General features: G+C 42.9%; 3 protein-coding genes across 3 annotated transcripts; all 3 read left to right on the plus strand.

Annotated features, from left to right (window-relative positions):
* Positions 1 to 14,859: 14,859 nt before the first annotated feature.
* Positions 14,860 to 15,948, plus strand: LOC136968740 (uncharacterized). The gene has a single exon (XM_067262769.1). It carries the CDS (start codon positions 14,860 to 14,862, stop codon positions 15,946 to 15,948), a length of 1,089 nt encoding a protein of 362 aa, XP_067118870.1.
* Positions 15,949 to 20,566: 4,618 nt separating this feature from the next.
* On the plus strand, positions 20,567 to 22,504 carry LOC136968741 (uncharacterized). Its single transcript, XM_067262771.1, has one exon. It carries the CDS (start codon positions 20,567 to 20,569, stop codon positions 22,502 to 22,504), a length of 1,938 nt encoding a protein of 645 aa, XP_067118872.1.
* Positions 22,505 to 23,186: 682 nt separating this feature from the next.
* On the plus strand, positions 23,187 to 24,734 carry LOC136968742 (uncharacterized). The gene has a single exon (XM_067262772.1). It carries the CDS (start codon positions 23,187 to 23,189, stop codon positions 24,732 to 24,734), a length of 1,548 nt encoding a protein of 515 aa, XP_067118873.1.
* Positions 24,735 to 27,440: the final 2,706 nt, after the last annotated feature.

Genomic DNA, 27,440 nt, shown 5'->3' on the forward strand with positions numbered 1-27,440 from the left:
GTTTCTTTCCCCTCTGTTCTAGTTAGACTTTGTCTTCTGGAACAGAGTTGCTGGCCTATAGGCCCCTTTCCTCTTTACAAAACACTCCATTCTCACCTGGTTGGAATACAGACTTATCAAATTGGTTTTGTGATCACCATGGCAAGTCCACGGGTTGTAATTCAACCACTAGAAGATTCTCCTACTCCTCCTACTCCACAGTCTCCAGGAACGTCGCAAGATTGTGTCACGGCTGGTCCATCAACGGGCACTTCAGAGAGTGCCTTACTTCAAGAATCCAACCGCCACCTTAAAAGAATACTAGAACTTCTGCCTGCTAACGCCAGGACGGGAGCTACCGTGAAGGAAAGGAATGAAATTAAAGACAGGGCAGCTCGTATGTTTGCCGCCATCAATCAAATGTTTGGTATACTAACTGAACTTCGTACAGCCAAGGCAGCGACTACTGATCCTATACAGCAGAGCCAATCGGAGACCTCAAAGCCTGTGACTTACTCGGCCATAGTAAAATCCAGCATAACCCAAAGCACCACTACAAAAGCAATCACAAGATCTCTGAATAATAAAATCAAGCAAGAAGGAAACATCAGTAGCTATGCGCTGATAGTTTATCCAAAAACTGAAGAGGACACGGAAATAAATATGGATAAAGTTTATAAGGACATAACCACAAAAATAAAACCGGACAGACTCAAGATCAAGGTTACAGCAATCAAACCTGTAAAAGGAAATGGCATCTGCTTCAGAACAGCTAATAGTAATGACGCCAAAATTCTCGAACAAGCGGTAAACGAACTTCCGGAGATGCGGGAGAAAGTAAAAACAAAGATTTCTGAAGGCAGGCGGCCCAGATTAATTCTCCGCAACGTCCCCCTTTCTGTCAAAGATGACCATATAATAAAAACTATCTACGAACAAAATGGAACGCTCAGCAACATCAATAAAGAAGATTTCATCTCTCAGACTAAAATTAGCACCATCATTACCAAAGGGAACATCAGGGAGAACTGCAGGCACGTAGTTCTCTCTACTACTCCTAACATAAGATCTCACTTAATCAAAGAAAAACACGTATCGATTTCCTGGGCACACATTCAGTTGGATGACTACATACACATCACCAGGTGTTATAGATGCTGCGGTTATAACCATATAGCTAAAGACTGTGACGCTAAACAAAAATGCAGCCACTGCTCTAAAAATCATGGGTACACTGAGTGCAATAGACTAGAACAGCAGCCATGCTGTGTTAATTGCAAGATGGCTAACAAGGACCTCCCACCTGACAGGATATTTACAACAAAACACAACGCTTACGATCCACATTGCCACCAGACTTTAAAAATCAAGGAACAATTAATTAAACAAACAAATTATGGATAATAGCATTACTAAAGAAAACCTAATACTGATACAAATAAACCTGCAACGTTCCAAGGCAGCTACTACCGAAGCTATGCAGGTTGCCAACACTCACGAGGCTGACATCCTTGCAATTCAAGAACCGTACTGTCTAAATGGGAAAATTGCTCTCTTTGGAAGCCTTAACACTCTCAGCTACAGAAATCAACAGGACACTCCTCATTCTGGCTTTGTTATTGTAAACAAGCACATCGATGTCCAGCTCCTGAATGAACACACTAACCACTTCTTTACCACCATCCTTGTCAACACACATCAAACAAAGTTCATCATGATCTCCTTTTATTGTTCACCATCCGAGGACATAACGCAACCTCTAGAGGACCTCAAAGACACCATCCATCATCTGAACAGCCTCCCAATTATAATTGCTGGCAATTTTAATGCTAAGTCGCACATCTGGTTCAGCCCCACAGAAGACCCCAGAGGATACAAGGTTGTCGAACTCATCAATTGTTTGGGCCTACAGTCTCTCAACACCAGTCCTCTCCCAACTTACTCCTCCTCTACAGGGGAAAGTTGGGTTGACATATGTATGGCTAACAGTCACCTTCTCAAGCAACCAATCTCCTGTAACACTCTGGACGAGCACTCCGCCAGTGACCATAATTATATCAAGACGGTCATTCACACTCCTGGCGAAATTAAAAAACTTCACATCAGGCAATGCACGGACTGGGTTCTCTATCAGAACATAATTAAAACGAACTGGAACTGCCCGCCTATCACTGACTTAGAAAACACCACCAATCTTGACCATGTAATAAGTCGTCTACAAGATATCATGCACAATGCCTACTACTCTGCTACGCATGTCAGAACAGTCAAGCAATCCGCCCCCTGGTGGACGGCTGCACTTTCCTCACAAAGGTCTTCTCTTAGAAGAGACAGGAGGAAATTCCGTAAGGAGCAAGACCCCGTTAGAAAGGAAAATATGCGACAGAACTACCTAATAGCATTCAGAGCGTATAAGACTAACATCAACAAGGCCCAAACAGATTCATGGAAAAAGTTCTGTTCAGACATTGGCAGCAACAAGGGCCCCTGGGCCACCCCTTACTACATCGTGACTGGAAAAATCAAGAACACCCGCATCCCCAACACCATCCAGAATATCGCCAGGAATTCTACTACTATTCAAGACACTTACAGCCATATTGTGGCTGACCTGTTTCCATGGGATGACCCAGCTACTGATAACCGCAGCCACACTTCTACAAGAGTTGAGTATCTCACCGGCCCTTCTACCACTGAGGATACCCCCTTCTCTAGTCAGGAAATCCACAGGGAATTCACAAAGATGAATTTAAAAAAGGCACCGGGGCCAGACAACATCAGCCCAAAGATGGCTAAGTTAGCTTATGAGGCCATCCCTTGCACTTTCTCCACCATTTTTAACATGTGTTTCAAGCTTGGCTACTTCCCGGCAGTTTGGAAACTCGCTTCCATTAAACTAATCCCAAAATGCTCTAACCCGTCCAACTCAAGGGATTATCGACCCATCTCTCTTCTGCCAGTATTAGGCAAAATCTTGGATGGCCTTATGGCCAATAGGCTCCAGTTTTACTGCGAGAATAACAACTACCTAGACAGGAACCAACTCGGCTTTAGGAGAGGCAGAAGCACTATCACTGCTCTGGACAACATCGTATCCCACATTCACGAGGCGAAGAGTAGGGGACACCACACCATGCTGGTCACAATTGATTTCAGGGGTGCCTTCGACCATGCATGGTGGCCGGCAATCCTTACGGCGATCAAGCACACCAACTGTCCCATCAATATCTACAACCTGGTGAAGGGCTATCTTGATAACAGGGAAATCATTATTACCAGTAATAATAACACCTATCTTAAAAAGCGCATCAACAGGGGCTGCCCGCAGGGCTCGAGGTCTGGACCCCTGCTCTGGAACATCGTTTATAACAGCCTACTGGAAATAAATTCCACCATCCCGAAGAAATTCAACTGCATCTTACAGGGCTACGCTGACGACACCATCGTGGCCATCACCCATCAGAACCAAGAGATCCTTCAGGCCAGGATGAACGGGATTCTCCAATCTATCTCCGAATGGAGTAAAAAGATGAAACTTGTGATAAACTACGACAAGTGCAAATGTATTGTATTCCCTAAACTAACGCCGCTCCACAAAGGTCCAACAGTCAGGCTCGATGGGCACAGAATTAAAAACTGCAAAGAAACCAAATACTTAGGCGTCATTCTGGATGAAAGGTTGACATGGAGAAATCACGTGCATTATGTGTACGAAAAAGCCATCACCACGCTCCACTCCCTGAGCTCCCTTGCCAGAAACCATTGGGGGTACGAATGCAAGGCCAGAAAACTACTCTATACTATGGTAATCTGCCCGATGCTAACCTACGCCTCTGAGATCTGGGGATCTTCGGTTACGAAGGTCCACATCAGCAGGAAACTCTTATCTGCCCAAAGGCTGTCTGCTATTTCCATTACCAGGGCATATAAGACTGCGCCCACCGACGCCATTCTGACCATAGCTAACTTACTCCCTATTGACCTGATCGTCAAAGAGCAAGTATGGTACTATAATCAGCGGAAGCTGGCTATCGGAGGAACCACGACTACCAAATTCGACCAAATCACCAGGCATCTAGGGATTCATTCAACTGCCACCCCCATCAGAGAGCACTTAATGTCCCATAGCCTTGACTACTACCCACGGCAGTATGATCTCCATCCCAGCTTTTCAATCGACGAGCTATTTACTCTTGAAGAAACAGATATTTCTCCTGGCATATGTGTTTTCACTGATGGCTCGAAGTCAGACTTGGGTGTTGGCTGTGCTTTTGTGGTCCTTTATAATAACAGAACTATTTACCAGGCTCAATTCAGGCTGGCTGAGCACTGTACAGCGAACCAGGCGGAGTCATTCGCAATTTACAAGGCTATAGAGTGGACCATTAATAACAAAGAAGAATATAACATATCAAGGATCAGCATTTACAGTGACAGCAGGGTTGCCCTTCTCCAGCTGAAAAATCAAAACACTAAGCTGAAAATAATTCAAGACACTATCAATCTGGTTCAAACCCATCGAAACAGCCTTCTCCTCAAATTTCACTGGATCAAGGGGCACTCCAACGTCCAGGGGAATGATAAGGCTGACCAGCTTGCACGCACAGCACCTGCTCGGACGACATCCTACTCCTTCAAGCACGCTCCTATTTCCTGGCTTAAGCAGCAGATTAGGAATCACACCTGGCACATCTGGCAAAATAGGTGGACAAATAGCTCCACTGGGAGGCTGACCTTCCATTACATCCCAGACGTACAGCTCCGCAACACCAAGAAGTTTATCAACCCATCGTTTCAGACAACTCAACTTATCACTGGACATGGGAACTTTAGGAGCTACCTACTTAGGTTCCTCCACAAAGATGATGGTTACTGCACGTGCAACAACACAGACATCGAAGACCCGGAACACGTGATTTTCCACTGCCCACTATACAGGGAACAGAGAAAGAAGCTGATCAACTCCAACAGCGCAAACGAACTCTGGCCTTGTAGCCTACAAACTTTCACTAGCCAAAAAAGGATTTACAATGCTTTTATGGACTTTGCAAAAAGCATAAGCATTCTGGACTAGCTCTTCTAGTTACTACTGTTCCTTTAATTTATACTGCCTATACTCTGTCGAGTATCTCATATTTTGTAAATCAACTGTTCATTGCCTCTTTTATGTAACTACAAATGTTTTGTTTTTACTTATTGTATCCTTACCTTATATTTCATTCTATGTATCGCGCCGTGTTTATTATATTGTTTGCTTATTTTGTAATTTTGTACTCGTCCATGTATATAATTGTATTCACTTTTTTAAATAAATGCGATGCAGTCGCCCATGAGGCCCCACAACTCACCTTCACTCCTATTCTCTCCTATCATACTTCTTTTCACCTTCCTCTAAACTCTTCTCACCCCTACTGAATTCTTCTTTCCTCTTCACGATCTTGGGCTATACCTAAGAGTGCGGCCCGTACCTAGCTCCTCATGTCTATAGGAATGGAGAGGGCGACGAGTCGCGATCCTGTTAGGCTGTGGCTACATCGGCTCCGTTTTTCGATCGTCGCATCGGCGTTATTTTCCTTCAATCCAAGGACTGTGGTACACCATTCGACTCCGCTAACCGTAAGCTTTCGTTTATTGTTAAAATTTTTAAAATCGGCCCATTTGTTAAAAAGTTACGGGCTTACAAAGTTTTCGTTCTTGTTCGGGCTCCCTCGGCCCGCGGGTTCGTCATCGGGCTATTTTGTTGACGGTTTTTTGTGGCCATTAAGGCTATCTATCACCGACGAAAGTTTCATGTTAATATCTGTGTTACTTACGGAGTTATTTCGGTTTTAGTTTTGCTGTTAAACAAAGAAACCGTGTTTCTTTGTTCTTTAGCCGATCGGCGTTTGTGTAACCGGTCGGCGTTTTTACGTGTTTTCTAAGCTTTTTCAGTTCTGGTGTATTCTGGTATGTTTATTTGTCTTGCTGGCCATCAGTGGTGAGTACATTTTACTTTTGCCTATCTTATTTGCTTTCCCCTCTGTCTGAGTTAGACTTTGTCTACTTAGAGTTTTTAGCCATAAGGCATCTTTTACACACATTAGTTCTCTTCTTTTACTACTACACAATGTCGACTGAGAATACTCTTGCTAATTCTACGGAAGCTGTAATACCTGTTTCTTGTGTGGTTATTAACCCACTTGATCAATCAATTCTCAACGAAGCGAATCAACACTACATGAAAATCTTGGACCTCCTACCAGAAAAATACTCTACAAATCTAAGAACTGAGGAAAGAAAAGAAGTAAGAGACAGGGTAACAAAGCTGTTTGCTTGCCTAGGACAATTTCATGGCATCCTGAAAGAAGTTCGTTCCAAGAACATTGAGAGCTCTCCAACACCTGTTACTCCTCCTATTCCCATCTCGTATGCAGAGGTGACTAAACTAAATGCAAGGCCAACAAACACCACAAGGACAATAAATAAGTCCCTTAGGAATAAAATAAACAACGAAGGCACTGGCGGCAGTTTTGCAGTTCTTCTATACCCCAAACCTATCGAGGATGGCAACACAACTGACATGACACAAGTGGAGAAACAAATCAAAAGAAAAGTCAATCCACAGGACCTCAAAATAAAAGTAAAATTGGTGAAAAAAGTGAGAGGTGACGGAATCTGTTTCAGGACAGGAACCCAAAATGAAGCGGAAATTTTGGCAAAAGCAATAGAAAACATTCCGGAAGTCTCTAATAAGGTTGATAGTAAAATATCAGAAGGCAGACGACCAAGGGTGATTCTTAATAATGTTCCAATTGCTGTGGACGAGGCTAGTATACCGTCAATAATTTACGATCAAAATGAAGCCCTTCAGAACACTACTAAAGAAGAATTTCTGGGCTCTACTCGAATAAGCACTGTCCTGTTTAGGAATACCGCAAAGCAAAACTGTAGACATATAGTCCTGTCTACAACTCTGAAACTAAGGGACACTCTAGTCAGACTTAAGCACGTGGCAGTGCAATGGGACAATATTTTTGTCAACGACTATATACCTCTTGTCAGGTGCTTTCATTGTTGTGGTTATAACCATATTTCTACTAAGTGTCCAAATAATCAAAAGTGCAGTCACTGTGCTAAGGGACATAGATTCAATGAATGTAAAAAATTAGATAAACCCCCATGCTGCACCAAATGTAAAGCTGCTAACCGCGAACTTCCTGATTATGACAAGTACTCCACAGATCACAATGCTTTAGGCCCTCAATGTCCTATTACCATTAGAATGAAGTCACAAACCATACGACAAACTAACTATGGCGTCTAATCCAGGAAAAAATACCTTAAAGCTACTTCAAATCAATTTACAAAAGTGCAAAGCTGCAGCTTCAGATGCCATCCAGCAAGCCTCCTTAAGAAACTCTGACATTCTGATAATACAAGAACCTTATACTTACCAGAACAAGATTGCTATGTTTGGTCGTTCTCGCACCATCTGTCATCAAGATAACCTCAGCCACCCAAAAACTGGCTTCATTCTCTTAAATGACAACCTCGATGCACAACTTCTTTCTCAGCATAGTAACGAATATTTTACCACCATTAGTCTCAACATTGACAGCTCTATTTACATTCTCGTCTCCTTTTATTGTCCTCCTTCTGAAGACCTTTCACCCCCTTTGGATTTACTCGCAAACACTGTTCATCATCTCCAGGACCACCCTATTCTCGTAGCAGGGGACTTCAATGCCAAGTCCCACTCTTGGCACAGTCCTGTGGAAGATCCCAGAGGCTACCTCGTGGAAGAGCTTATCACACAGTTGCAACTGACATCCTTAAACACAAGTGTTCTGCCAACCTTTTCCTCAACAAATGGTGAGAGTTGGATTGATATCTGCTTAGGTTCAGTCAAACTCCAACGTCAGTCCGTGTCTTGCAATACTTTTGACATCCACAGTGCCAGCGATCACAATTACATAGAGACAATCATTAGCCAACCAACCCCAACTCAGTCTCTCTCAGCGTACTAACTGGGAATTTTATCGCCAGTTGGTCCAACTGTATTGGAACCCAGAAAACATTGCTGACATTAATGACCCGAAGGATATAGATCTACTTGTGGCAGACTTACATAATGTTATTCACAAGGCCTACTACCAGGCTACTACAATCAGGACTGTTAAGCGCTCAGCCCCTGGTGGAACTCCGACCTGAATAACCAAAGAAAAAATTTAAGGAAGACTAGGAGAGCTCTAAGGAAAGAATCCAATCCGGACCGTAAGCACGAACTCAAGTCCAGCTATATAACTCTCTTCCATAACTATAAAACTGCTATTAATAAAGCAAGGACTCAGTCTTGGAGGACTTTCTGCTCGAATGCAGGCAATAACAACCCTTGGTCTGCTCCTTTTTATATAGCCATTAAAAAGAAAAAGAAATTAACTATCCCACCTACCATTCATATAGGCAATAACCAATATACTGAATCCATTACCGACACCTTCAACCATATCATTAGTGAACTGTTTCCCGACGATGACAGCTCGACTGACCAGCCAATTCATAGTGAAACAAGGACTCAAGTCCTAGAAAATTATCTTACGCATGAGGATGTCCCCTTCACACCTATAGAAATTGCTAACGAATTTCACAAACTTAAGCCTAAGAAAGCCCCCGGGCCAGATAAAATAACTGCTAAGATGGCCAAGATGGCCTTTGATGCCATCCCTACGTCCTTCAGCATAATACTGAATAAATGTCTAATGTTGGGTCATTTCCCCATCTTATGGAAGAATGCCACAATCAAACTTATTCCCAAGTGTGGTGATGAGACCCCTCAGAAAGCCTCTGACTTTAGACCAATCTCTCTTCTCCCGATTGTTGGCAAGGTACTGGACGGCCTCATGGTCAACCGGATAACCTACTATTATGAGAAAAACCAGTTAATGAGTAACAGGCAATATGGATTCAGAAAAGGCAAATCGGCTATTGACGCTGTTGATAATATTAAAAATTATATTCTCAAGGCACGTGAGAGAGGACATCATAGTCTACTTCTCACCATAGACTTTAAAGGTGCCTTCGATCACGCTTGGTGGCCTGCCATCTTAAAAGGCCTTAGGACCAACAACTGTCCAAGAAATATTTATTATTTGACCAACAGCTATCTTCAAAATCGTAGTATTGAGGTGGCTACTCATAATAACATCTTTCTCAGAAAACTTATCTACAGGGGCTGTCCCCAAGGTTCCAAATCCGGGCCTTATTTATGGAACATTCTCTACAACAGCTTACTAAACCTTGCTCCTAATTTATCGCAGGAATTTGATGTTCACCTGCAAGGATACGCTGATGATACAGCCCTCCTTCTCAGTCATCAAAACCAGGAAGTCCTTCAAGGCAGGACTAATAACATCCTTTCTAAAATTCATACCTGGTGTAATGACGTAAAACTCCCCGTAAACTATAGTAAATGCAACGTTGTGGTCTTTCCCAAGGGTACTCCCCTCAAGAAGGGCCCCAGTATTAAAATGAACAATCTTAAGCTTAAAAACCTAACCAGCGTAAAGTACTTAGGTATTATTCTGGACCAGCGCCTCAATTGGACAGAACACGTTCATTACATCTACGAGAAAGCTACTAAAGTAACACAAGCTCTGAAATCCATAAGCAGAAACAGATGGGGTTATGGACACACTGCCTGCAAAACTGTGTATACTGCTGCCATTGAGCCTATTATAACATATGGGGCTGAGGTTTGGGGTTCTGCAGTCACAAGGGTTCACATTAAACGAAAACTTCTCTCAATTCAAAGACTCTCTGCCATTACAATGGCTAAGGCTTACAAGACAGCACCCACAGAGGCCCTTCTTGTCATCAATAAAATAATGCCAATTGATCTCAAAATCAGAGAAGCCTACATAAAGTACCACCTTAGCAGGCTAGCAAATAGTGATATTAACTACGAGAATTTTTGCCAACACACAGTTAAAGAAGAATATGCTGAAGATATTAACTCTCTTGCCAATACTATAATCACAAATGGAATTGACAAAAATAAAACCAACCTACCTACTCACCCAAGCTTCACTATTTCTCAAAGCCCAGTCCCGGAACAAGATGACTCGCATTCTGTCCACATTTACACAGATGGTTCAAAATCCGAGCAAGGAGTTGGGTGTGCCTACGTTGTCGTCAAGGGAAATCATTGCCTCTACCAGCAAAGCAGGCGGTTGGCTCCGCATTGTACAAACAATCAAGCGGAATCGTTAGCCATTTTGAATGCCATTTCCTGGATAAATAACAATTTTTCTCTTACAAGCCACAGTTTTCACATCTATAGTGACAGTCGTGTTGCCATCCAGCAACTGTGTAAAGTTAATACCTCCCTACCTATTATCAACGACAGCATTCAGGACCTTTGTTCTTTAAAAAACTACTCTACTCACATTAGTTTTCACTGGATAAAGGGCCATTCTGGCCATAAATGGAATGATAGGGCAGATCTTCTGGCCTGCAAAGCCCCTACAGTGACTAACATCATGTGCTACACCAAGATCAGTGCTACATGCATTAAGAAGAGTCTCCACGACATCTTTCTCAAGACCTGGCAGTCCAGATGGGACTCTTGTACTACTGGTAGGCTCACGCACAGCTTTGTTCCCTCTCTTACTGACTCATCTCTCCGTCATCTAAGCCCAACCTTCGAACTCACCCAGTTAATCACTGGGCATGGAAACTTTAATTCTTACCTGCTCAGGTTTTTAAACAAAACAGATGGAAACTGCTCGTGTAATCTCCAAGAGGAAGACGACAGCCACCATGTCATCTTTCATTGCCCGCTTCTTGTGGACCAGCGTAAAATGCTTAAAAATGCGATCACTGCCAAAGGACACCACTGGCCATGTAGCCTAAAGACTTTCTTCTATGACAAAGACATAACTAAGACTTTCAAAAACTTCGCCACCAATATAAAGAGGCTAAGTTTACAGGTTGGCCAGTCGAAGTAGCAGTTCTCGTCAATGTAACCTATTGTATATATACGGTTTTTCTTCTCCCTGTTAAGGCAATACATTGCTTTGTTTTGCCTTGTGTGTGGGCATATTTAGCCCTCTAAACTGTTTACCCATGTATATTGTCGCGCATTTTCTTTTTGTAATCACTTACCTTTTAGTTTTCTCATTGTCGCGCCTTATTTTGTAATTTTGTTATTTTATTCTTATTTTGTACTTTCTATATTTGTATTGTATTTTTTAATTTGTATTCTGTACTGGTTACTTTTTTAATAAATGCGATGCAGGCGCCATGACTCCCATCACTTCTTTTCTTACGTTCCTATCAAACTAATTTCTTTCTTGCTCCTAACCGCCCTTCTTCCTTTATCACCTCTTCTTCCTACTTCTCTGCTATACAAGGCTATACCTATGAGTGCGGCCTTCCCCTTTATTAACGCTGTCTATAGGAATGATCCCAACACAGAAAATAAAGGTTCGAATGACAACCCGGACAATCTAATTGATACCCTGAAAGATGCTATTAGACCACAGGAGTTAGGAATCAGGGTGAAGCGAGTCCACAAAGTGAAAAATCAAGGGATCTGCATCAGAGTACATAACAGCAAAGACGGTGAAACACTTAAGGAGGCGATTGAAGCTATTCCATCAATCAAGGAAAGAGTTAAGTGTCACGTAACAGAGGGCCGTAGACCTTGTATCATCCTTCTAAATGTACCAAAAACAGTCGAAGAAAAACACCTAATACAAACCTTGTATAAGCAAAATAATATATGGAAGAACTTAACTCTGGAAAACTTTACTAAGGAATGCCGCATCAGTACAGTGTTTAGCAAAGGACGCATCAAAGAAAACTGTCGACACATTGTTCTATCAGTTACACCATCAATACGAAGCACTATCATTAGCAACCGCTCTCTATCGCTATCGTGGGCCACGGTGCGTGCCGACGACTTCATCCCAGTCACAAGATGCTACAGATGTTGCGGATTTGACCACCTTGCCAAAGACTGTGAGGCAATAACTCGCTGCAGCCATTGCGCCAAGTCGCATAAATATGAAGAATGTACGAAACGACATAGCACTTTTTGTTGCACCAACTGCAACAGTCACAATAAAGAAGTTACAGCAAATAAAAGAATTCCAACTAACCACAACGCATTTAGCCAAGATTGCACTATCTTGCAAAAGATCAAGACACAAAGGATTCAACAAACAGACTATGGGGTGTAGACAAATCAATAGCAATACTCTGTTCTCCAATATCACCCAGCTTAATACCAGTGGGCCTGGCACTAACACTACTGCTAGGAACAATTCCTGCCTCACTATACTCACAATAAACACCCAGAAATCCAAAGCCGCCTCTTTGTTTGTACAAAAAATGGTGGACGAACACAAGGCAGACATTGTCCTTCTACAAGAGCCTTATCTGGTTAATAATTTGATTGTCCGCTTCGGAAAATGGAGGATACATCCACCCCAAAACTTCTGCAACACCATCAAAGCGGGGATTCTAATTGTCAACAGTAACCTCAAGGCAAACTTTTGCCCAGACCTTAGCACTGGGCACATCACAACCGTCTTACTTACCCACGGCAATAACCGCTTCTACATCTCCTCAGTTTACTGTTCGCCATACGAGGAAATACACCATTTAATCGACGAGCTGGAGTGCATACATGTTAAAATAAGTGCCTTCCCCTGGGTTGCCTCTGGGGATTTTAACTAACGCAAAGTCCCCAGTCTGGCACAGCCCGGAGGAGGACCCCCGTGGATATTCTGTCTGCGAATTCATGTCTAGAAATCAAATGATCTCCTGTAATACCAGCCCTCTCCCAACTTACTTCTGCACACGTGGGGAAAGTTGGGTGGACCTGTGCCTTGCGAACGACAAAGCCCAACGGCTAGTTACTTACTGTAACACTCAGGAAGAGAATAGTTTAAGCGACCACAGATACATCAAAACTAACATCAAAATCAGCTGTCAATTAAATAGTAATAACGACATCATAACCAAGAAAACCAACTGGACTGCTTTCCAGGAGCTTTTTAAGCAGTTTTGGGCCACCCCAAACCAGGGGATTCTTTCTGACATCATCAACGTTAATGAACTTGCAGATCATTTAGCCGCCTCGATTCTAAACTCTTATCACCATTCTACCATCATAAAAAATACAAATCGCAACAATGCTTTATGGTGGAACAACAACCTAAGCAGTCGCAGATGTACCGTTCGACGCCTATACAAACTTTTTAAAAAAGAGAACAACCCAACTATAAAAGAGACTAAAAAGACTAAATATCTGGAGGAGTTCCACGCATACAAAACTGAAATAAACATAGCAAGGACACAGGCCTGGAAGAAATACTGCAGTGAAATAGGCAATAAGTGTGCTTGGAGTGACCCATATCATATGGTGCTCAAACCAAGAAAAGCCACTAGCATCCCAATCAATATCAAAAGGGATAATGGGACAATTACTACCGAGCTGACTGAAGCATTTAAATATCTTCTAGATACACACTTTCCCCTGGACGACCCAAGTGAAGATAACAACATACAAACTGAAGTCAGAAATAGCATATTGACTCCTGCAGATTCTTCCAACGATGTTCCCTTCACATTCTCTGAAGTCCGGACGGCAATTTTTTCCATGCGAAACAAGAAGGCCCCAGGCGTGGACGGGATCACCCCCATCATGGTCAAAAAAGCATATGAGGCAGTACCTATCGCCTTCGTATATACCTATAACAAGTGCCTTGAACAACAACAGTTTCCAACCTCATGGAAAAAGGCAGCCATTAAATTTATCCCAAAACTTGGCAAAACAACACCAGAAAATGCAACTGATTTCAGGCCTATAAGTCTGTTGCCAGTACTGGGCAAGGCCCTGGATGGACTCATAATAAACCGGATAAACTACCACCTTTATAGCAACAACCTTCTCCATAGCAATCAGTTTGGTTTTGTCCCGAAAAAATCGACTTGTCATGCCCTTCACCACGCCATGCAGTTTATTACAAAGGCATGGGATATTGACCATCATGTACTCATGGTGTCTATAGACTATAGTAACGCATTCAACTCGCTCTGGTGGCCATCACTCCTTAGCCGTCTAAAACAATACCAGTATCCCAGTAATCTATTTAACATCACAAAGGACTACCTTAACAACAGAACTGTAGGCATCTACGACTTAGATTCTCCGTCAATTCAAAAAATGACACGTGGCTGCCCGCAGGGCTCTCGTTCAGGCCCAGGGCTCTGGAACATAATGTATGATGAGTTGCTTCGTATTAATCCTGAGCACATTAGCGTACCCTGGGTTCTACAGGGCTACGCGGATGATACCCTCCTAATGCTCTCAGGAAGAAACAGTGAAAGGCTACAGGAGGAGGCAAACAACCTTTTGACGACTATCCACAATTGGAGCAACAACAATAAACTAAAAATTAATACAGAAAAATCTATCTGCATGCTTATGTCACGGGGGCGCCAGCTACAAAAACCCCCTTCTTTAAAAATCAATGGCAAAAGAATTAAACATACAAATGAACTTAAATATCTTGGCCTAATAATAGACTAAGGCCTAAAATGGAACCCCCACATAGACTATGTCTACAGCAAAGCAGCGAAATTAGCCAACCTCTTGTGCTACCTGGCAGGTAAAAACTGGGGAATCAATACTACTAACTTAATTCACATATACAAGCAGGCCATAGAGCCTATCTTACTGTATGGCGCATCGATCTGGGGCAAAGCTGCCACCAAAGCCCACATCAAAAGGGCACTCGACAAAGTTCAGCGGATCTGTCTACTAAGAATATCTGGCGCATACAGGACTACTCCTACCGCCTCCCACCACTCTTCCTCAGGGCCCAGGCTATCATGGCCCTGTGGAAACTTAAGCATCTCAATATGTCCGTTCAAAAGAAAAAAGAATTTATCAACTATCTTCACATTGGCCTTCTGCCAAATCTTGACACAGACTCTCTGTTTAACCTTAATTGGAATTCAACTGTTAACACTACTTATTCACCACCTTTTCACCCAGCCAAGCAGCCCGACATCTCCATAGACAACTATCTCGATAACTCTCTATTTAAGCAAATTATCTACACTGATGGCTCTAGTTCCAAGGACGGTGTGGGAGCCGGAATGGCCCACTATTCTACAGACAGCAACACCTTCATCCATCGCAACAACTTTCATCTGGCCGGCCACTGCACAATTATGCAGGCCGAGCTGTACGCTATTTATAAAGCCTTAAATTACGTAAATAACGCCATTAACCTCAGTAACAGCTGTACCGCTATCCGTTCAGATAGCCGGGCTGCCCTTCTCAGCCTTGTTAACAGCAAAAATGGAGGTAATCTCCAAAGGCTCATTCTCAATGAACTGACCAAGACTAATAACCGAGTTGCTTTCCAATGGACCCGATCTCACGTTGGCGAGATTGGGAACGAAGAAGCAGACCGACTCGCAAAAGAAGGGGCCTCCAGCTCAACGATTCCTGAATACGACAACATCCCTGCTGTTGCCACGAAACATTTAATTCAGAACACAGTCACCAGTATCTGGCAACGGCTGTGGGAAGAAGGGGATACTGGTAGAACTACCTACTGCTTCTTTCCTAACATTCAAAACAGACTGAATCTTAATCATATTACTATAAACTTCATCACCAGTCAGCTTTTTACAAACCATGGTAACTTCAATAGCTACCTACACCGGTTCGGCCACTGCGACACCCCCCACTGCCAGTGTGACAACACTTCTGCTCAAAATAATACTCATCTTATTTTTGAGTGCAACAACTTTGATCATCTAAGGTCTCACCTTTTCAAAACTGTAATTCAGGAAAGCCACAAGTGGCCATGTGAGCTTAGTGCTTTAGTAAACAACAAGAACACTTTTAGTGCTTTAAGGACTTTTATAGAAGCCACTGGAGCACTCGACTTACGTCTCAATACTTAGCCCTCTTCTCGCGTATTTCTAATGTTTAAACAGCCATATAATTAGCAAATCTTCAACGCGTGCCCTAATGTTCGCGTGGTCTTTTATGTACTGTTCATTGTTTGTATTTTTGTATCTTTATTATACCCGGTACTTCCATTCTCTTTTGTATTTTATATTTTTACTCAATTCAACCCGCGATTTCGGCCTAGTGCAGATTACATTCTGCGTTTTACGCATTTCTTGTTTACTTTCATTATCACTTCATTCACAACTGTTTGTCATATTCCCAACCCGGCAAATGTCAGCCGCAGTCATGTAATTTTGTAAAATGTTCATACCCTGTATGCTTATATGTATTGTCTTTTGTTCTTTAATAAAGTCCCGATGCGGCTCATGACCTCCCCTTCCTCTTATCACTTCTTTCCAAACCCTTCCCCCCCCCTTTCGGCCTCTGCCAAAACAACTTTCTCTCCAACTAACCCCTTCTCACTTCTTTTCATCCCCTTTGAGGATATACCTATGAGTAATGCCTTCTATCACCTTTATAATAGACTGTCTATAGGAATGGAGTTCGAGTTTGGATTTCATACAGTGAAGACCTACGTCAGTTTGCTCTGTGTCTTAGTTTTAGCTAAGTTTAGCTTCTGTTTCTTAGTTAAGCCTAGTTTTAGGGCTAGCTGTCCTCCTCCAATACTTTAGTATAAGAGGTTAGGGTTAAGTTAGGCCTAGGGTAGGTGTTAGGCTTAGTTTTGCTAAGCCTAACTTTTTTGCTTAGTTTATTTAGTTAGCTTGGTGTTTTTGGTGCCAGCCATCTTGGCTTCCTCGTCCAAGGTTGTGTTTCTACAGCCAGTGGCCTCCATCTTGGTTTCCTAGTGGATACAGTGCCAGTGTTTGTGTTTGTGTTTGTGTTTTGGTGCCTGTCTCTGGATTACCGTGTGTTATGTCACCGTTGTGTCATCAGTGTTGTGTTTTCCTGTGCCGTCTGTGTTGTGTCTGGTGGACACCATCGTCTACTTTTGGATTACTGGAGGAGACCCGCTAAGGAGCAGACCAGTCCCCCCCACGCCTTCCCGACCGCCCGTGCTGACTGGTGTCAGTTTCAGCACTTGTTGCCGTCAGGAAGACCAGGTAAGGCTTACCTGACTTTGCTACAGTACTCTCCAACCTTTCGGGTGGTTTTCCCATAGCCAAGCTTCGCTTGGCCAGCTTGAGGTGGCTGGGACCCTTATAGGTACCTGTCACAAGTGCTTCTGGTGTCATCACACCTTTTGTGGATTTCTTCGTCTTGTTAGGGGCTTCTTGTCTTCTAACTTTGGGTTCAGCCTTCCTGTGGTTACCCCTTCAGGACTATTTAGGGACTTTAACCTAGGACCGTTTCCTGAACCACACCCTCGTCTTGTGACAACCTTACAACTCTGGACAGTGCTGCATCCACCTTTTCTTGGTGTCTCCAGAACTGAATACGCTAGTACTTCAGGATTACAAAGGCCCAACCTTCCCTGAAGAGCCAACAGTAATGAGTAAGCTGCAATTTGTCTCGCACCCAAACAGTATTTTCCCCTCTGGCTCGGTCAGACTCTGTCTCCCTGGCCAGAGTTTTGCTGCCACTTGGCATCTTTTCTCTGAACATTAAACTACACTCTACTGTTTGGTACATTACACTATCCAGATTACACTATGTCTACTCAGAACCAAACTTCAGAAGAACCTGTGGTGGGGGCTCCTGCCTTAAGTGTTGTGGTTAAACCGTTAGAAGACAGAATTCTTGATGAAGCTAATCACCATTTCTTGAAAATACTAGACCTCTTACCTGAAAAGTACAGTACAAACATCCGCACGGATGAGCGAAAAGAAGTAAGAGAGAGACTCACTCGTATGTTTTCCTGCTTAGGGCAGTTTCATGGGATTCTGCGAAAATTAAGATCTAATTGTTCAACTACTCAATCTGAACCTCAAGACATCAATACTACTCAACCTCCTGTCTCTTACGCTAGTGTTACAAAAATCAACACCAGGCCGAGTACTACGACTCAAGCCATCAATAGGTCTCTCAAGAACAAAATCAACAATGAAGGCTCTGGAAGAAGCTTTGCCGTGTTACTGTATCCTAAAACAGATGATGAGGGGAATACTACTAACATGAACCAAGTAGAAAACAATATAAAGAAAAAGATTAACCCGAGCAAACTTAAAATAAGAGTCAAATGTGTTCGTCAGGTGAAAGGAGACGGGTTATGTTTTAGAACAGATACTCACAAGGAGGCCCAAATACTTGAGGATGCTATCAAAAAACTTCCAGACATACCGAATCAAGTTAACTGTAGGATTTCTGAGGGTAGAAGACCAAGGGTCATCCTTACTAATGTGCCAATTTCAGTGGATGAAAAAGAAATTATTCCTTACATCTACGATCAAAATGAAGAACTACAGGTAATCAATAGAGATGACTTTATTGAGAACACCAGGGTCAGCACAGAACTATTCAGAGGCAACAATAAAGAAAATTGTAGACACATTGTCCTCTCTACCAGTCCAAATATAAGAAATGCTCTAGTTCGTATCAAACACATAGCTGTTCAATGGGCCAAAATCTACATCAACGACTATATTCCCCTAATTCGTTGTTATCAATGTTGTGGTTATAACCATCTCTCTGTTAACTGTCCGGCAAAGCAAAAATGTAGCCACTGTGGCAAGGGGCACAGGTTCGGGGAATGCAGAAGATTGGATCACGCTCCCAACTGTGCTAACTGTAAGATGGCCAACAAAGACCTACAAGACCACGAGAAATACCCGACTGATCATAATGCATTTAACCCGAACTGTCCCATCACCATCAAAATGAAAGCCATAACCATTCGTCAAACCAACTATGGGGTATAATCTTACTAATAACAGTCTGAAGATTTTACAAATAAACTTACAAAGATGCAAAGCTGCTACTTCTGATGCCCTTCAACTTGCCTACACCAAAGCAATAGACATTCTCTTTATTCAAGAACCGTATACATACTCCAACAAGATAGCTATGTTCGGCAATCATCGTACAGTCTCTCACCAGGATCCTAACCAACCGCCCAAGACTGGTTTTGTTTTATTAAACAACAGCATAGACATCCAGCTCCTTCAGAACCATTCTAACAGCAGTTTCACGACAGTCAAAGTTAATTTGCAGAACCTCTCCTACATCTTAATCTCGTTTTACTCCCCCCGTCGGGGGATCTCGACGCCTCTCTCAGCCTTCTTGCCGGAACGTTACAGCTCTTACAGGATTTCCCAATTCTTATATCAGAAGACTTCAATGCTAAGTCGAATACTTGCATAGACCATCTCTGGGAGGTCCCCTCACCACGGACAGGAACCCACATCGAGGTAGAAGAATTTATGACTCAGCACCACCTCACTTCACTAAATACCAGTTCTCTTCCAACCTTCTCGTCATCTAATGGTGAAAGCTGGATAGACATTTGTCTGGGGTCTCAGAAGCTGGATATTACCCGAATTCAATGCAATACTTTAGATATTCACTCTGTGAGCGATCACAGTTATATCAAAATGGAGATCAACCAAGACACTCCCCAGCCTAAATACTGTATAACTCAACATACTAACTGGGACCTATACCGTAATCTAATCCAGGAACACTGGAATCCCACTAGCATTTATAACTTGAACACCCCCGAAGATATTGACAACACGATAAGCAACCTGAATAGGATCATTCATTCCTGTTACCTACAAGCTACGACTCCAAAAACTGTAAGACAACATGCCCCATGGTGGAATTCTGAGCTTGCCAGACAAAGGACTGCACTTCGAAAGGCCAAGAGGCAGATGAGGAGGGAAGCCGATACCCAGCGTAAGCTTGACCTTAAATCTACCTACAGGACTCTCTTGGCGAACTACAAGCACAATATCAATAATGCCAGAAGCCAGGCTTGGAAAGACTTTTGCACAAAAATTGGTCATAAAAACCCCTGGTCTACTCCTTTTTATGTTGTGGCAAAGAAAAACAAGAAAATTGAAATCCCACCCACCATCAAAACCAACGACAATGATTATAACAAGTCGATTTCCGACACGTATCAGTACCTGATTGAAGAGCTATTTCCTGACGATAATATCACTTCTGACAATCAGCACCACTCAACTATCCGCACTAGCGTTCAGCAAGACTATACAGGCCTCAACGACGTTAACTTCACCTTTAAGGAGATTGCTGGTGAATTCCATAAACTGAAGATGCACAAAGCCCCTGGCCCTGACCACATAACTACCAAAATGGCTAAACTGGCATTTGAAGCCATTTTCAACTACTTTCAGTATTTTAATGAACAAGTGCCTTGAGTTTGGCTTCTTCCCGTCGGCCTGGAAGCAAGCACCTATCAAGCTTATTCCGAAAAACAAAGACAAGACTCCAGTAACGGCTTCGGACTTTCGGCCAATATCCCTTCTACCAATCATAGGTAAAGTGCTGGACTCCCTTCTTATAAATAGGATCATCCACCATTATGAGAACAATAACCTCCTCAGCGGAAACCAATTTGGTTTTAGACGAGGCAGGAACACAATAAGGGCTATTGACAACATCCACAATTATGTCATAGAAGCCAGGGAGAAGAAACACCATAGCCTGATGGTCACCATTGACTTTAAAGGCGCGTTCGACCACGCTTGGTGGCCGGCTATTTTATATAACTTAAGGAATGACAACTGCCTCAAAAACATCTACCATCTCATGGAGAGTTATTTGCAGAATAGGTATATTTTAGTTGACACAGGAAACATCATCTACTTGCGCAAAGAGATCCACAGGGGCTGCCCTCAGGGCTCAAGGTCTGGACCCTTTTTGTGGAATATTCTGTATAATAACCTCCTCATGCTTCATTCCAAATTTCCGAACGACTACAATGTGCTTATCCAGGGGTATGCAGACGATACCGTTCTGTTGATGAGTCACTTCAATCATGAAATTCTGCAAGATAGAATCAACAGGGCACTGAAAGACATTCTTGACTGGAGCATCAACACAAAACTAAAGATCAACTATGATAAATGCAGTGTAGTAGTTTTTTCCAAGGGCAACCCCTTAAAGAAAGGCCCTAGCATAAAAATCAACAGCAGGAAGATCAAGAACACCACTTCTGTTAAGTACCTTGGGGTTATTGTGGACAATAGGCTGAATTGGACAGAGCACGTACATCATGTTTACGAAAAAGCTACAAAGATTTCTCATGCCCTAAAGTCTATCTGCTGTAACAGGTGGGGGTACGGCCCAGCGGCAAGCCGAACTTTATACACTGCAGCTATTGAGCCAATTGTTACCTATGCTGCTGAAATTTGGGGCTCCTCCGCTACAAGGGTTCACATCAAGAGAAAGCTCATTTCTATTCAGAGGCTGTCGGCTATCTCAATTGCCAAGGCTTACAAGACGGCGCCCACAGAGGCTCTTCTAGTACTTTGTAACCTCCAGCCCGTAGACCTAAAAATAAGGCAAGCTTACATCAAGTATAATCTTACTAAGTTGGCAGATATCAAAATCACACTGAACCACCTTTTGCAGATCACCTCCAAGGACAACTATAAGGACAAAATTAAAACTCTCGGTGAATTTATCTTAGCCAATAGTATAGACAAAGAGACGGACCCGGAATCGATTTATCCTAGCTTCGCCATAACACACGGAGTCGACTACACTTGCAACAACTCAACTGTCAACATTTACACGGACGGCTCCAAAACCGAGGTAGCTGTGGGTTGTGCCTTCGTCGTCTACAAAGCCCAACACTGTCTATATCAGATGCGTCGGCGCCTAGCAACTCACTGCACCAATAACCAGGCGGAGTCACTAGCCATCTGCTACGCTCTTGAATGGATTACTGAGAACTTTCAAGACTTTCCCAAGCATTCTTATTGCATTCACAGTGATAGTAAAGTCGCCATCCAGCAGCTAATCAAAATTAATACCAGCCTACCAATAGTTAAAGACAGTCTCTCTCACTTTAATACCCTCAACAAAAACAATATTAACATCTCTATAAACTGGATCAAGGGACACTCCGGCGACTTAGGTAACGAGAGGGCAGACCTGCTTGCCCGATCCGCACCGAACTCTTCTGGTCAGACTTATTATAGCAAAATTAGCACTACCTACTTAAAAAGCAGAATAAATTCTATTTTCCTGAAAGAATGGCAAGCAAGATGGGACTCCGCAGACACCGGGAGGCTGACCCACGACTTCATCCCAGACATTAATGCATGGATCAAAAACCCCCACCACAGTACTACATTTCAGCTAACCCAGCTCCTTACCGGGCATGGGAATCTGAAAACGTATCTACGTAGATTCCTAGGAAAGACCGACGGCCTTTGCGAGTGTACTCTAAACGAGGAGGAAGATACGAAGCACATCATATATCATTGCCCGTTGTACAGCACGCAGCGCAGGACTCTAATCGAAGCTGTCTACAACTGCAACGAACACTGGCCATGTACTATGCAGACTTTCATCAAGTACAGTAAAGCCTTTTTTGCTCTAAGAGACTTTGCCAAGGATATTAAGCTGCTAGACTAACTCTTCAAACAACCTAAAGTGTAGCCTTCACTGTGCTTATGTCCTCTTATATTTGTGATTTAGCATTTATTTGTACGTTTTTTTTTTACATTATTGTCACTGCTCCGACAAACTTGTACGCTTCCCTTTCGGTTTTGTGTGTACATATAGTTCCCAATGTTATACTTTCTTTTGTACTTTAACATATCTGTCTTTTTCATCGCGTCTGTAATCTTAATATTGTCGCGGTAGCTTGTCTTGTGTTTTCATTCAGTTGTGGTTTTACATTATCTGTCGGTTTTTCATGTATCTTACTGTGTTGTACTTACCGCGTTTTTTCATGTACCATCTTGTATTGTGATTGTTGTTATGTTCACTTTACTGTTTGTATTTGTATGTATCTATTGTTTGTATTCTTTATTAAAGGCGATGCAGGGCGCTCATGAGCCTCATGGGCTAGGTTTGCTACTTTTCTTCTCTCCTATCTTCCTTTATTTCACCTTCCCTCCATCTTCTTGTGAACCCTCTTTACATCTTCCTCCTTTTCTGGTCTAACAGGGCTATACCTCCGGGTCAGGCCCTTAACCTTTGTCTTCGTGTCTATAGGAATGATACCATTCTAGCTATTTCGCATACCAACCAAGAGGTACTTCAAGCAAGGGCGAATGAGATCCTTAAATCAATTTCACAGTGGAGTGTCGGAATGAAACTTCGTATTAATTACGAGAAGTGCCTTTGCACAGATTTCCCGAAGGCGGCTCCCCTGAACAAAGGACCAATTATTAGGATCGATGGGCACAGAATTAAGAATAGTAACAATGTAAAGTACCTGGGTATATTGATGGATAATAAATTGACTTTGAAAGATCACGTGCACTACGCCTACGAGAAGGCTATCACCACTATACACTCCCTGTCATCTATCGCCCGGAACAAGTGGGGATATAATAGCAAAACATGCAGGCTTTTGTACACAGCAGTGATCGAACCAATTATTACGTACAGTGCTGAAATATGGGGTACATCAGCGGTCAAAGTTCACATTAGGAGAAAATTACAATCAGCACAGAGACTCATGGCAATTACCATTACCAAATCTTATAAAACGGCGCCGACCGACGCTATCATAGCCATAGCAAACCTTACCCCTATAGATCTAATCATTAAAGAAAGAGTGTGGAAGTATCAGCAATTTAAATTAGTAAAGGGTATCAACAACAATGAGGAGTTCAATAGGATCATCAAACAACTAGGAGTTCAAACGATGGCAACGAAAATAGCTGATCATATTAAACACAATAAACTGGATTACTCGATCCAACAACACAACTATCACCCAACTTTCGCCATTGATGAGCTTTTCTTTATGGATGGAGCCAACACTCCAGGTGGCCACCTTATATACACAGACGGGTCGAAATCAGAAGTAGGAGTAGGCAGCGCGTTTGTGGTTATGGAAAACAACCACTATGTATACCAAGCAAGATACAGACTCGCCAATCATTGCACCATAAATCAGGCGGAGTCATATGCCATCTTCAGGGCCCTTAGCTGGATCAAGGATAATAGGACCCAACAAAACATTACCAAGGCAACAATACTAAGTGATAGCAGGGTAGCCCTGCTACAGCTTAGAGGGCTAAACGTCAAGCTCACTATCATCAAATATAGTATCAACATTCTAAAAACTCTTCGGGAGGAAGTGACAATGGCCTTCGCTTGGGTAAAGGGGCATGATAACATCAGAGGTAATGAGAGAGCAGACACTCTGGCTCGCTCTGCGCCAAAATGGTTAAATAACATTTCCTTCACAAACACCCCTATCTCGTGGCTTAAAAGTAACATACATAATGTCACCTTGGATTGCTGGCAGAAGAGGTGGGAAATAAGTACTACAGGGAGGACTACCTATCAGTTTATCCCGAATGTGCTTCAAAGAATTACGAACAGGTATCTTACACCAACTTTTCACGTTACCCAACTGTTAACAGGCCACGGAAACCTACGGACCTACCTTTACAGGTTCTTACAGAAGTCCGACGGGATCTGTCCATGCCAATTACACGAGGCCGAGACAATAGAACATATAATATACCTCTGCCCAACATACTGCAATCAGAGAAAATCTCTTGTAGAGGCAGTAAGAAAAGAAAATGAACTGTGGCCATGCCAACTACAGACCTTTATCAACAACAAACGGATCTTCAGCGCCTTTGAGGCATTTGCAAGTGCAATAGGGATTCTGGATTGAGTCCGACTACGGACCCCTTCTCTGTTGGAACCATCCAACGCTGTTTCACTCTTATCCTCTAGCTTTGCTCCCTCGCGGAAGCCCGTGTTCGATCCCGGGTTTGAGTCCTCCTCCACAGTGGAGTTGAGCCCCGACACCATCGGTGCCACCATTCCGCACCTGGTCTGCGGTGTCAGCATGGGGCGGGATCGCTCACGGGGGACCGCTGCTGGGGGCTACCGCCGGCAACTGTTTGTGCTACTATTTGTGTTTGTGCTACTGCAACTCCTTCAACCAAGTCATCGACCTTCTTCAAGCACCAGAGAGCCACCGACGTCTACTAATATTTTGTGTACATCGAACTTTAGTTCACTGTGTCAGAAAACTGCTGACTGTCTTTGACCAGTTCTTCTGTTAATACAGTGACTCCCAAAGAACTTCAAGCATCGAAAGCCACCGGCATCTGCTAGATTCTAGGCACCGGCAGCCACAGGCATCTACCCATTTCTAGTGTAATTTAAACATTAGCTTATTGTGTCAGAAAACCACTGACTTTTTCTTTAACAGTTCTTCTGTAAATACGTTAAATTCCATCGCTCTACAAGTACCGGAAAGCCACCGGCATCTGTTAAATTCTTGTTATTGTTATGCTAAACTTTACTGTGTTTTCAAACCTCTTTATGTATTAAGTTTGTGTTTCTGTAAATATACTGTTTCCTGCTGATTTTTTGCACCGGAAAGTCACCGGCATCTGTTAAAAATATATGTAGTTATCAACTCCTGTTACTGTGCTAAAAACCATTATCTGTATATTGTAAATATAAATATATATGTTGATACCAATAATCTTCAATCATCGGCAAGTCACCGGTATGTGTCTACAATTCTGAACTTCAAAGTATATATTGTATATATTTTGTTTTGTAACTTGTTTATTTTGGAATAAATGCGATGCGGCGCCCATGGGACCCATGGGGGGGCTATCTTACTTTACCTTTCCTATCTACCTAATTTTCACCTTCACCCTAGACCCTTCGGACAACTTTTACTCTTCCTTCCTTTTCATTTTTCAGGGCTATACCGCTGAGTGCGGCCCTTAACTAGTCTAGCACTGTCTATAGGAATGGAGAGGGCGACGAGTCGCGATACCGTTAGGCTGTGTGCACTTGGGCTCCCGTTTTCGATCGTCCCATCGGTGTCTGTTTTGTTCAATCGTGGATAATCTATACATCGTTGGATTCCTCTCGTCGAGATCTTTCGATTGATGTATATTTTATTAGGATCTTTCGAGTAGTTTTTGTGATACGGCTCCTGGAAGTTTTCGGCCTTCGAACAACTTTTCCCGGCCCGCAGTCACAGTGTGCTGCACCAGAGTGCCATCCTGTGTCCTGTACTTAGTTCACTGCTATTCATCATGGATCATCTAGATAGTGTTTCGCTTCCTGGTGCTTGTGCTGTGGGTGCTGCAGGTGGCTCTGCAGTCTCTGCTGTGCCTGAGGCATCTGCTCCTGTTGTTGTGGTGCGCACTTTAGAGGACGTCATCATCAATGAGGCTAATCAACATTTCATGAGGATTTTGGACCTCTTACCGGAAAAATATTCTTCAAACCTCAAAACGGAGGAACGGAAGGAAGTAAGGGATAGAGTTACCCACCTCTTCTCCTGTCTGGGGCAGTATCAAGGTATTCTTAGGGAACTTCGTTCCAGACACACTCCAGAGACTGGTAAGGCTCAAACTATCCCTGCGGTTCCACCAGTATCCTATGCTGAGGCAACCAAGTCTAATATTAAACCAAGCTCTACTACCCTAGCTATAAATAGGTCTTTGAAAAATAAAATAAATCAGGAAGGCTCTGGAAGCAGTTATGCTCTCATTCTATACCCTAACGCTGACAAAGAGGGTCATAAGCCTAACATGTCCAAGGTAGAGACCAAAATCAAGGAGAAAATTAAACCCAATGAATTGAAAATCAGAATCAAGAACATCAGGCAGGTGAACGGGGACGGCATCTGTTTTCGGACAGACAGACGTAAAGAGGCTGAGGTGCTAGAGGAGGCTATAAAGAACCTCCCAGAAATATCGGCGAAGGTCAAGACAAAAATTTCGGAAGGGAGACGGCCCAGGGTCATCTTGGCTAACGTCCCAATCTCTGTGGACGAAAATGACGTTATACCAATAATATATGACCAGAATGATAACCTACAATCAATTAATAGAGAGGAATTCATAGGAAATACAAGAGTCAGCACTGTCCTTTTTAGAAATAATGCCAAACAAAATTGCAGACATATCATCCTCTCGACTTCACCCAAAATCAGAAGCATACTTGTCCAAACCAAACACGTTGCCATTCAATGGGCGAAAATAATATTAAATGACTATATCCCTTTGACCCGGTGCTACCAGTGTTGTGGCTACAACCACATCTCCTCTAATTGCTCGGAAAAACAAAAGTGTAGCCACTGCGGCAAAAGCCACAGATTTTATCAATGCAAGAAACTGGAGGATCCTCCTACCTGCACAAACTGTAAGCTGGCTAATGAGGACTTACCAGAATATGACAGATACCCAACTGATCATAATTCCTTTAATCCTAACTGCCCGATAACCACCCGAATAAGGAAACAGACAATTAAACAAACAAATTATGGGGCATAACCAGAACACGAGTAGCCTAAAGCTGCTGCAAATCAACCTGCAAAGATGTAAAGCGGCTACGTCTGATG

Source organism: Centruroides vittatus, unplaced genomic scaffold, assembly GCF_030686945.1.
Source record: "Centruroides vittatus isolate TY-2023 unplaced genomic scaffold, ASM3068694v2 contig_152, whole genome shotgun sequence".
In the NCBI taxonomy this organism is placed as follows: Eukaryota; Metazoa; Arthropoda; class Arachnida; order Scorpiones; family Buthidae; genus Centruroides; species Centruroides vittatus.